Below are 12,517 nucleotides of genomic sequence, written 5' to 3'. Positions count from 1 at the left end.
GCAGGTGACCCATTTAGACTTAAGATCTTCATGTCTACACATGGCTCATTCCTAGGGAGAGTAAACTTAGAATATTTATAGGAAGCAAATGCACTCTGAAAAAAACATGTAAACCATTTAAAAGTATATACCTGTCATCCATGCTCCCAAATGGTTAGCTCTTGTTCCCAGAGGCAACCACTGCTGCTGGTTCCTGTGTCCTTCTAGAGACCCTCTGCATGTACTAGTCTGTATGTTTACATATACTTTATATGTAAACATACAGAATATATATGCATGTATATATACATACACACACACCATGAAGGGATGCACATTTTGAATAATGCAAACTTTAGAGTTTTCCGTCAAGTTTCTTTTCCTTTTTGTCTCTCCCGCCTCTTTGTCTTGTAATAGGAACACAACCATTTCAGATGTTTTTGATCACTTTCTTGCCTTAGTGGTTCTCAAGCCTGACTTACATAGGAGGATCCCCTAGTGAGCTTTAACTCGCAGTGCCTGAGCTTTATCCCAGTTTAAACTGCCTCTTTGGGAAGGAGTCAGGCTTCCTTCCATGGAAGGATCAGGAACTGCTGCTCTAATCATGTGCCGTGGTGGCTCGCGTGGCAGATCTGCAGGATCTGAGTGTGGTGTGTTTGATGGGAACTGGAGGCCAGGGCAGCTGACAAGGCAGAGTAGATTAATGCACTCCCTTCAGATGTAAGATGAACTCTGCCAGGTTGCTTGTGACCACAGCTGATCTACTGCTTCATTCTGCATCCGGGCCAGGCAGAGTGGCCAGATCCTTTGTTCTTTGTGGTGGGGAAATCTTTCGGCAGAGACAGCAGGCCCAGAGGCTGCAAGAGTTAATGAATTTACAGTACAGAGTGACACGAGAAGAAACTATTTAAGGTGCTGATGACTAAACATCTCTCCTGGATCCAGTTTGCTTGTACGGCGATAGCATAAGGTGTGACGGAAAGAAATTAATGATCGCTGGGCCTGGGTGCCTCCCCAGTGGAGTGATGCAGGGGGGCTGTGGAGCTAATTAACCGGCAGGCACGAATCGTGAGAATGAGGAGGGGACAGGTTTCTTCTCACAGCGGCCCGGTACTGCGCATAGACCTACATATACTATTTTTGGTTTTACCTATTAAGTAATGAAACGATGTAATGTGGAAAGGCGTACCTCAGTAGCTTTTTCTCAGGGGAGCGGTACTGAGAGAATGGGCTCTGGATCAGACCGCCAGCTTCAACTTCAGCTGTGCCGTTCACTGGTGTCCTCAGGCCCATCCTCGAGGTTTTCTGTGCCTTGACTTTGTCGGTGTCATAAAAACAACATCTACTTCATGGTGTGATTGTGTGAACGTGAATTAATAGATAGGAAGTGCCTACAGCCCTGACTTAACACATAGTACAGCTAAGAAACTATGCAGTATTTTAAAGTGTGCCCCTCAAGGGCTTGGGAATGGGAGTTTTTCTGAGGTCATATGTTCTTAAAGCTGAGACACTTTTGCCTGGTGACATGGTTTGGAGGGAGAACTTGGACAGAGAGGAAATGCCAGTCTGTGTATGCATCATGTTTCAGGATAAAGTACATTTGGCTCTATGACCACTGAGTGTTAAGAATAAAGCTGTGAGGAAAGTAGTTACTGATCTTTATTTAGAACACACTTGGTGGATGTTTGAAGACAAAAGGCTAAGCGTGTCCTCAGGACCAGGTTTCTCTGTCCTGTGGGGGGGCGGGTGTGAGCTGCTTGGGGGCCTCTGAGTGGTATTGTTTGAGAATTAGTCATGACTGTGTGAATCATGTTTTGGTAAATTACTTTCTTGGGTACATTTAATTTTCTTTTTGCAAATGTACATTAAGAAGGAGTAGCTGTGGCTGGATACGTGGGCAGATCCTATAGGACAAGAAGCAGTTGAAAGTGCTTTCCATTGCGGAGAGAGCCTTCTGAAGGCACCAGAAATGATACTCAGTCTTGTGGGAGGAAATCTTTTCCAATTTTCTAGGTTTCTGTAAACATGTATGAGTGATGTGGTTATAAACAGTTACGATGGAAAATAACATTCAACAAGAAACACTGGTGCACTCCCAGGCAGGGACTGCACAAAAGATGCCCTAACACACTTAATGCCCTAGTTAAATGTATTGCACAAGTCCCATTTTCAGAAACTGGATAAACAGAACATCTTTTCTCTTTCTATTCTAAGCTCCCATTTTCACCCTCCTCCACCTGGCCGCTTCAACGGCACAATAAATGGAAATCTTATTTCCTGCCTCTGCAGACCTATTTACCTGAACGTCTAAGCTCACCCTTGCCTTTCTCAGGTCTCCTCCTTCTGAAATGCACTTTACTTTCATCTCCCTGACTTCGTTGCCCTCTTTTGTTAAAGCCTCTCTAATCCTGCACCACAGGTACTTTAATCTGTAAGGTCGGACATTGCCATCCTGCATAACATCCTTTAAACATTCATTACCTCCAGATTCACACTTTCTTCCATTACAAATTTAAATCCTTTTTCATAGTCTATCATACTGGGGCAAAATGTAAAATAAAGAACTATTATCAAAAGCCATTCTGCCAGTTTAAAATGCCTCATTGGATGGCACTATCCCCTTTGATAATTCCCTTATCTTTGCAAACTATGACTTGGATTTACAGTTCTTTTGTGTGTATGTATGTGTACCTGTATGTATTTATTTATGTTCATTACAAATAGAGCCGTATGCCCCAGTGCCCTTTCTGGTCTTTTATTTTTGAAACTCAGAGAATGAGTGGTTTTAAAATTAGAAAAGGTGTGTGTGTGTATATGTATGTGTATGAATGATAGAGACCACATATAACCTGTAAAGCCAAAGCTTTTACAGCAAAAATGTGCTGACCCCTTAGAGATTACTCTTTTCAAAACCATGTCATTTTTTCCCCCCAAAGTGTAGTTCTTAAATGTGTGGAGTAGTGGGTATGATAAAGCCTGAGTTGCCAGTTGGGGGGGAGTTGACGGTGGGGGTTCTTCATGTGTGGTTCTCTCCTCACAGTTAACCTCCACGCCCTGGCATTCTATCTGGGAAACTGTGACTGGCCTAGATGTGCTCTGACATTACAGGCATGTTGGGATGGATGTGAGTGTCCACGGTGTATAAATGTTCCATGGGAAACACCCGCCTGTGGAACAGGACAGGGCTGGGTAAATCATTGGTGGTTGCCAATCCACTTTTCCTACCCTGGAGAGGATGCCTTGTCCTACCTGGCCTGGCGCTTCTGCTGCTGCAACAGGAAGGGTGATTGAAATGTGCTTCTTATCACTTAATTGAGGTGGGAATAAAATAGGTCACAGTTAAAAGAAAAACGTCTATTGCAGGCTCAAACAAATGTGCCAGCCATGCTGGTTATTGCAGTGAAATGTTTTTAATTCCTCTAAAAACCTCCTTAAGCATCTGCTGAGGAATGTTAAGTCAACCGGAGAATTTCTGGTGTCATGTTGCCCAGACCAATATCGTGTAGTTCTCGTGGATGCCCTGAAGACACGTTCACTGTGTGCCACTGGCGCCTCAGTGTCCTTGTGTTACTCTTGGACTGACTGAGACCCGAACCCTTTGCCCTGGTGCAGTTCAAGCAGCAGGCTCCAGAGTGCTGTCTCCAGCTTCTAAGCCACTGCATCACCCCGTGTGCTTTGTGCCGCCTGTTCATGCATAAAGTTTCTCTCCCTGACTGTCTAATAAAAGGGAGCTGAAAGTTAGGGATTTTGATTGTGTGTGAAAAACACCCCATCAGAACAGCATGTCTGGGGCCGATACTATAGTGAAATGTCACTGTAAACTTGAAATAGAAACCCTTTCTCCCTGAACCCCATCTCTAAGTCCTGTTTTATTGCAGACCACATAAAATCAAAGTGCCAGAGCGCAGCTGCTCCCGAGGCTGAAGGCCCTCGTGGTTACGGCACGCTTTGGAAACTCATCCCCACCAGACTTGCAAGTTAGTGAAAATATTTGCTTTGCTTAATATAAACAAAGTTTATGGGCAGAATTTATAATTAGGAAGCTCCTTAATTCTTTTACCCTTCAATTCCCAGTTTCTCTTGAGTCATATTGGAGGGTACCAAGTCTTTAAGAAAATAAACCCTTTCTCAGTGATGAGCTTCACTTTTTATTTCTTTTATAAAGGATGCGTTTCACCCTAATTTTGTGTACTTAGCTAAATTAAAGGACTTGAAGTCGGGAGGTTTTTTTTTTTTTGTATAGGTCAGTAGGAAATGAGTAGGAAAGCGAGTGCTTTGTCACAGTGCCTGCTCCTGTCAGACTCGGCCTCAGCCATTGGACTGCCCAGGCCTGTGGTTCAGTGGCACAGGGGCAGCCACAGGGCAGTGCAGCTCTCAAGGTCACCTCTCCATGGCCCCCCGCCCCATCTTATGTGTGTAACCCTGTGGAGCTTTGGTCTCAGAGCTTTCCAAGTTCTTGTCTGTCTCCCAGTGTTTCTTGTCAGTTGTCTGGGAATCAGGTGACCAGGCACCATCCTTGTAGGCACAGCACTAGCTTGGATTCCTGACACGAGGCCAGTGTGTGGTAGGGACAGTCCTGAGAGGCAGATGTCGGACCAGAGAAGACACCTGCCCCTTCTCTTACAAGTATCCCCTTTTTTCCTCAGCGTGGTGGGCATTCAGCCCCTGTGGGAGCTGGCAGTACGGTGCAGCCCAGCTCTGCCTGAAGAGCCGCTCCATTGCCAGGCAGCAAAGCAGAGGCAGCTGGGAAACTTTTATGTCCTGGCTCAAGACCTCAAGGAAGTGGTTTTTGAAAGCTCACAGGCTCATCCACGGTGGTGTGAGGCCAGCGCCTGGGTGCTGGGAATTGGAGGTGGTGGCACCTATGGAGTCGATGAAGAAGCAGGGTGGGCCGTGAGCTGCTCACGGGGACCCAGGAGGTCCAGAGCTCCACTGACTCCTGCCTGCCCCCTCCTCTCAGGGACAGAACCTTCCTTGTCTTGGCTATTTGCAGGAATGTTCTTGTTTTTGAAAATTGTAGTGAAGGTTTCCTGGTAATTCTGTGTTTTTTTTACTTTAAATACCAGTTGTTTGGGCATTTAGGGATAAATCTTTAGTTTCCCAACTTTATTAAAACCCCTTCAAACATGGCTGGCCCAGGTGAGACTGAAATTGTCTTTCTTCTGTTGCCGATTTCCCTGTTGTGGAACCCATGGCTGCTTTTTTCTGTTAACAGTTCTGCTGGTTTTGAATTGCTTTGAAAGTCAGGCATGAGCCTGTTTGACTGTTTTAACCCACCCCAAACCCAGATCTGTGGAGGGGTTGACTCCCCACTGCACCGTTCCTCCTAACATGAAAACATGCATGATGATGCAGTTTGAATTTCATGGATTGGGGCACATCCCTTGTGAGCGTTATGCACAAAGATCTATCAAGCCCACGTTCTGCCTGCCTTGAATTCAGATCCAGGCAGCTTTCAATTCAAATCTGATTCTTCAAAGTAGGGAAGGCATGATAAGGACCAGTTGGATAATATTTATCAGAGAGACTGGTGTGCTTATGGAACACATTATCTTTCCAATCGTGCTGTATATATTTCAGAGCTTGAAGATGTTTTTCATCATCAGGATCATGATTTACCTTCTTTTGCACTTCCTCAGTTGCTGCTTAGTACACACAGGAGGGGAGTTGGTGATCTGTTGGGGAGGAGCAGTAGGAGAACATCTTATTTGAATATTGTATTTTATTTTTTTGAGAGGCTGGTCCTAGCCTACATATGCCCTTCCTTGGGTACCTTCTGCATTGTAATTGCATCCTCTGTATTTTTCTATCTGCTTTTGCTAGAATGTTTAATTTCATAATAGTAAGCTTGCTTGTCCTTAGGTTAATTTAGGGGCTGCATACTGAGGAGAACCTGCTCAATCAGCAAGCCAGTTCATCTCAAGACTAAAGGTTGGGTCTGGTTTAGATGTAGGCAGGTAGAACCTATGCCGTGGGAGATGTGGAGTGGATCAGAGGAGAGAGGAGATGTATGGTGCTAGGGAAGAACGTTAAAGTGGGGTAGACCCCCTCCCTTGGACATTCTTAGTGGAGTGAGGTGGTAGGGGGCCTGGAGGTTTTGGAATAGATCTTGGTGTTTGAATCTCTTCTGCTGATACTGTGAGACCAGTAATAGCCCTCCCTTCCTTTAGCTGAAATCACAGCTTCCTGTGGCTCACTCATACTTGATCTTGATCTAATATCAGATCAGTGGCTTTCTGGACCTCTTATTAGAAAAGAAACCAGACCAGTTGGTACGATGCAGAAAGGAGTATGCAGAATTCACTGGTGCTTGCTTGGTGAAACTTGATTTTCCCTCACAGGATAAAAATAAAAAGTCCTAGGATTAATGAAATCATTTTTAAAAAGTTGAACATATGCATATGATATATGGGAATTTACATTCTAAGAATGTAGCCCTCAGGAATTACATGTGCACCTACCTTAATGAATGGTCTAACCTAAGGCATTCTCTCTCCACTGCAGGAGGTGACTTTGGTCCAGAGACTTCCACACAAGTCCTGACCCCAGGCCATGGTGGCGACTTTTCTGTGAGTGGTCTTCCTGTAGCAGAGGACACCTGCAGGGGGAGCTTGGCCAAGGGTGTGTCGATGTCTCTGCCTTCATCGCCTCTGCTGCCTCGACAGTCTCACTCCGTGCGATCGAGGCCAAACAAGAAATCCCCAGGTAAATAGGCATCAAAACACCCAGATTGTCTTGGTTAGACACATTATACATGTATTGAAATTAAGCAAAACTAATGGGAGAAGGTTTTTTTCTTTGTTACAGTAAAAAATCTTCTGGGAGAAGGTTTTTTTCTTTGTTACAGTAATTTATGGAAGAACGAGATATATTTTAAAAACAACTTATGATTTGAGTAGACTTCTTTGATCTGTACATAAACTATTTTGATTGCTCAGACTAGACTTTTACAAAAGGTTCAGGATCTTGTTGTCAATATTGTTCACCACTGGGTCTTACTATTTTCTTGCTCATGAACTAGGGAATGCTTTAATCTAAACTCGCTGTGGTACATTTAAAGGTTTTGAAGTGTAATCTAATAACAGTCCGTTTATCACTACCAAGTGTTATATACTGATACATTTTCTTTGATTACATCATCTGGCATTTGAGCAGCTCTAAAATGGTATTGTTTATGAAAATTCAGGCTTGTAAAGGGGTATTATAGATTACTTGTTTAAAGTATTTTGGCTTCCCTTATCGTTACCAACTTTTTGTACTTAACATTACTAATAAAAACCCAAACAGACTTAACTTTAACCGATGTGAGGAAAGCCTTTCTGAAATGCTGATACCTGGAATCATAAAAGTCTTTGCTATTCTTTAGGTTTCCTGAGTATTTATTTACTGAGGGCAGGCTTATTTGGGGCCTTACTGATAGATCATATGCTAATGCGAGGATTCATCTCATTTATATGTACACATGTTTGGAATTGGCCTAAAGTGTGCCCCAGGGCTATAAAATTGATATCCGTTTCTCTGGTTTTCTAGATATTTTGTATTACTTGATATGGTATGTGCTTTATTTCCAAATCATTTAATTGTGGATTGTGTGGGGGTAAAATTCAGAGGGTAAATCTTAAGGCTTTGAATGTTAGAAATGGTGCTATGAATTGGTAAGTGTCCAAAATCTTTTATTGTTCTAGAACTTTCTTATTTTGGACAACATTGTTTACAATCCAGTCATTAGCTGGAACTTGGAAACCTTTTTGGTATGAAGCAATTTCCTGTGCCAAAGAATTTGACCTGTTTATCAGTATTGGGGGAAATTCCTGGAATGTCCTTCCTTCTCTTTGCCCTCCCCCATCACTTTGTCTCTGTCAGATTTCTCTTCTCTCAAGTCACAGTTCCCACAGTGCCTTTCTTGCTGGTGACCCCATTGGAATTACTCTCTTCCTACAAACTGTGCACCACATTTTACTTTTTCTTTTATCAGTTACATCATTTGTCCTTTCCTTGAATTAGTTTATGTGCTTTCTATGTCTGATGGTTGAGGACAAGCATAATGTCTTCTCTAAGTATACCTCATTTGTATAAAACAAGTAATAGATTAGGAATGCTGTCTGGATCCTTAAGGGACCCCCATGGAGGGCTATGCCAAGTAGAGAGATTTGATCTTTAGGATAATTTTCCTTCTGAGAGTCTGTGTTGCTGCCAATGAATTGATGCTTCTTAGGACGGGTAACCTGAAAGACTAGGGAGTACTGCATTTCAGATAAAATTTTATTATTAATAGTAAATTTGGTGTTTGTTGTAATGGGATTTAGTCTTTAAACCTTTTTTGTTTTTCCCAGCTTTATTGAGATACGTTTGACATATGACATCGTGTAACTTTAAGGTGTGCGATGTAGTGATTTTACATATGTGTATATATTGCAAAAGTGATTACAGTAAGGTTAGTTAACCCATCCATCACTTCACATAGTTATAATGTATCTACTTACTTTGAGGCATTTTAGTTGGATGTTAGGTTGCAATGAATGGCATGGCCAGCCCCAGAAATGTGGCTCTGCAGAAGGGTCTCACAGATGATAGGCATGTGGGCAGTGAAATCTCTGATGAGGCCCTGTCCCCGTCTCTGGCCTGCCCAAAGTAGGTACCTTTGGCTTTGAAAAAATATCCTAAAGTTTATTTTTTCTCCATAGAAATAAAATTTATTTCTGCTAAATTCTTTGCAAGGCCTTATGAATAGAAAGAGTGGTTCTGTAACATTCAACCCTTTAAAGAATCGAAGAAAATATTCTCCATATTAGATGCTTTTGGTTCAAATGACAGTTAAGTACACTAAGCAGATTCTTCTCTAGCAGAGCCGAGCTTATGTGTTGCCCAAATTCGTGCAGCAAATTAGTGTCTCACAGCAGTAATTTGGCTTCATTATCTCGGTAATTTTCATTCAAAAAGGAAAGGGCGGAGATGTTTGCTTAAAAATGGCAGTGACTCAAAACCTCCAAGCTGACAGGCAATAAACATTTTTCCGCAGTGTCCAACACAAGTTTCTGTTTAAACCATGTTGTTGTAAAAGTATCCAGAACCCGAACGTTCTACCTGCCTGTACAAATAGTTGACATATGGTTGTGAATATGCACTGGATTTTAAAATAGCCTTGTTTTTAAAAAGCTAGCACTGCTGTTGTAAATGATATAGTAAATGCGGTGCAGTGCCTGCATCTCCCACAAGGACTGATCCTTCCCCCTCAGTCTTCCCTAACCCCTGCAAACTGTGCTTCAGGATCCTGTCATTTCTCAGACCCAGCTCTGAAACTACATTGATAACTTCTGTTCTCATTGGTAAGATAAGATCCCTTTCTCTCTCTTTTGTTTAAGAAGGTGTTTTAAAAACAACAAAAACAACAACAAAAAATCCCATACCAAACCTGTTCTACTTGTTTGGATAGAAACTCTTCACTAATTGATGCTAATCAAGAAACTGTCAGGAACGAAACTTACTCTACAAAGGTCAAATACTATAAACCTCTGTAATAACGCACTCAACACAGCCTGTGTTAATGGAAGTTTGCATTTTAATGCAATTGCTCATTAGCTCCTGGGCGATGGGAACTCTCTGGACCAGAGACAATTTCATGAACTCTGCAATAATGTTGACCCTTCATTTTCTGTGATTGACTTTTTTACATTCCACTTATATTGCTAGTTTTTATTTTTATTTACTCTCCTTCCTTGCTCCATGTATATATATTTTTCACTGCTAGTTGGAAAATTCGATGTTCTGAGTATTGTTTAAAAAAATTTTTTTTTAATGGAAAATCCATTTTCTGGTAATGAAAATAAGGACCCCTGTGCACTAAAGTAGTTCTATGGCTGTTGCAAACCTTTTTGGATTAAGAATTCATTAATATCGGTAATGTATCCTTCTGTCTTCCAGAGAAGAGCAAAGCCCATTTCCTGTGGTTTATTTATTAGTAATGTCATTAGTTACTTTGTATTTAGATTACATTTCCCAGATCACTTTGGACCCATTATGGAACAATCAAAAGGTAGGGACAAATGAAAAACAACCTTTTAAAAACCCTGACGGGGTAGGACCGCAGCTGGTGGGAAGTGGGGGATATGCCTTTCTCTGCCTCACTTGTAGGTGGGGGAGGCCTGGTGGTGGTTGCATCCCCAGCTTCTGTTCTCATTGACAGGGCTGATGTAGCAGGTTCGAAACCCCCCCCCCCGCCCCCCGGCTGTCCCTTTAAGGGAAAAACCTCCAAGCTGACAGGCTGTAAAGTGGAAGTCATCCTGCCCTTTGATTCTTGGACTATGAGTTAATGTCTGCCAAGGCCCGCCCACCCTCAACTCTGCAAGAGAGTTCCACGTAGAAAATATGTGGAAATCCCAGCATAGAGACAGAAATACTCTTAGTGTTTTTGATTTTCTAGTTCTTTCTTTTTTAAATCTATTCCATCTAAACCTGAGACCACATGTGCTCTGCCTTTTTCCACTTAATATATCATGAACAAGTTTGTTTGCTTGAAGAACTTGCTTTTAATGTCCATTGTTTCAATATCCTCTAATTGATTTTTAACTTATTTCCAATTTGTTTCTCAGTTTTTTAAAAAATTGGAGCACAAGCCAAAATGTTTTGTTTTTGTTTTGAAATGCCTATGAATTTAAAATTTTTAATTGTGAAATACAACAAAGTTCACCATCTTAACCATTTTTAAGTGTAAGTGGTGTCAAGTATATTCACACTGTTGGGCAACCAGTCTCCAGAACTCCTGATGTGAATATTTTTGTCCAGTAATTTTTAATATGCATCTGATATCTTAAGAGTGGCAGGTTCCCACAGTGGAATTATTGGACTAAATGGACTGCATTTTTAAAGATGCTTGGTACATACAGCCCAGTCACTTTCCAGAAAAGCTGTACTGATTTCCCATTCCCTCCAGCATTCTTTGAGGCCTCTTTTTGGAGTTAACATCTTCTGGGAACATCAGTCTTAAATGGATGGTGCTGGTAGGAGGTTTGTGAGGCCTGGTTTTGGACCACTGAGAAATAATAAGAAACTACTCTGAGAAGTCATTCTGTAATCTTCCTCTCTTGAACTCCCTTCTGTCTGCCCTTCTCAGACAATTGCCATTTTCTTTCTTTCCATGATACTGTGTCAGGAGAATTATCACAGCTGAGTCAGATCAAGTTCATTGTCAGAACACTCAGCTGGCTTCCAGTTTTAGCTACAACCACAGTCTGTTATGTGGTAAGGATCATAACCATGTTAGAGTTGGCAAAGCCTCCAGGTAAGACATCCATTCCAGGCCACTTTGCAGATATGGAAGCAAAGACTTCTGTACATCGTGGAGCTTGCCCCAGTGTGCAAGCTGTTGGTAGAGCTTGGCCTACGCCCAGGTCCCCGCCTCTGTCCCCAGCATGTTCTTCTATGACAGTCTGTACTGCTCAGCCTGCCCATTGTTGACACAGGTGCTGTAAATGACGTGGCTCTGTGTTCTGGTTGCATGTACATGGGGAGGCCACAGGCTTCAGGTTGTGCCCACATGGATCTGCAAAGCTTCTGGGGGACAGGTGGAGAATAATACAGGAAATGCATAGTGCTGGCCCACGGACACTTGGAGAACCAGCTAGTTCTAGGCCCTGCTTTCACCTCTGAGTAGTCAGGGCCACAGTCGGTCATCTGACCCTGCACAAGGACAGTCCTGCTGCTGCGGTGAATAGGAGAACATGCTTTGTTTCCTCCTAGAGGCTTGTTATATGACAGCTTCCTCCGAGGAGTAGGCTGCCCAGCCTGTGCCTTATTGCCACACCCCGCTGTGACCAGGACACACACACTTTCTGTTCTGCATTTACACTTAGAACCTGTGTGTGTGCCTCTGCTCCACTGTGAAGCCAAGGACCTTTGAGTGCCATTTATTCCTCTGCCCATGAGTCCTGGCTCATTCACAGTTTGGCGTACCTTGGAATCAACCCTGTCTTGTAAGGGATACTGATGCCTGGGACCTACCTTCAGAGATTCAGATTTAATGCACATGAAGTATGGCCTCAACACTAGGATTTTTTAAAAGCTTCCCAGGTTATTCTAATATCTAGCAAAGTTTTGAGAACCACTGATCAAGAATGTGTGATTATCTCATGCAACTTCTTTTCAGTGCAGGTAAATACACAGGTATTTGTTACCTTTTTAAAATAAATTTTAGAAATAATATCTGATGAAGAAAATACATTACAAAAATATACAAAGTAAAGATATGGTAAATCTTGGTTTCCTACACCCCCAGACAGACAACCACTTTTGATGTGTGGTTAGATGTCGTTCTTACCTCATCTCTTTAGTCGGTAAGTGACGTGATGTATTTGTCTGTCCCCCTAGCATTGGACGCATCATAAGAGGTTCCCAGTTTTCCACTAAATAAGTAACAGTGGAAGAACATTCTTATATATTAATATTTTAAGGCATCTCTGCTATTTTCTTTGGAAAGACTATAAAAGTAGCACTGCTGGGTGAAAACTTACTTGATTTGAGAATGGATTACTATATACTTACT

At 42.3% G+C, this 12,517-nt stretch overlaps 1 protein-coding gene across 12 annotated transcripts in view; it reads left to right on the top strand.

Annotated features, from left to right (window-relative positions):
- The window catches only part of TANC1 (tetratricopeptide repeat, ankyrin repeat and coiled-coil containing 1), a 224,211-nt gene that overhangs the window by 101,454 nt on the left and 110,240 nt on the right, over positions 1 to 12,517 (top strand). For all 12 annotated transcript variants that reach the window (XM_057505538.1, XM_057505535.1, XM_057505534.1 and 9 more), the window contains one exon: positions 6,484 to 6,684. In XM_057505538.1, coding sequence (XP_057361521.1) covers positions 6,484 to 6,684 — 201 coding nt within the window. The remainder of the gene's footprint in view (positions 1 to 6,483; positions 6,685 to 12,517) is intronic.

Source organism: Manis pentadactyla, chromosome 8 (genome assembly GCF_030020395.1).
Source record: "Manis pentadactyla isolate mManPen7 chromosome 8, mManPen7.hap1, whole genome shotgun sequence".
NCBI classification, from domain to species: Eukaryota; Metazoa; Chordata; class Mammalia; order Pholidota; family Manidae; genus Manis; species Manis pentadactyla.
This window is presented reverse-complemented; position numbering and strand designations above follow the sequence as displayed.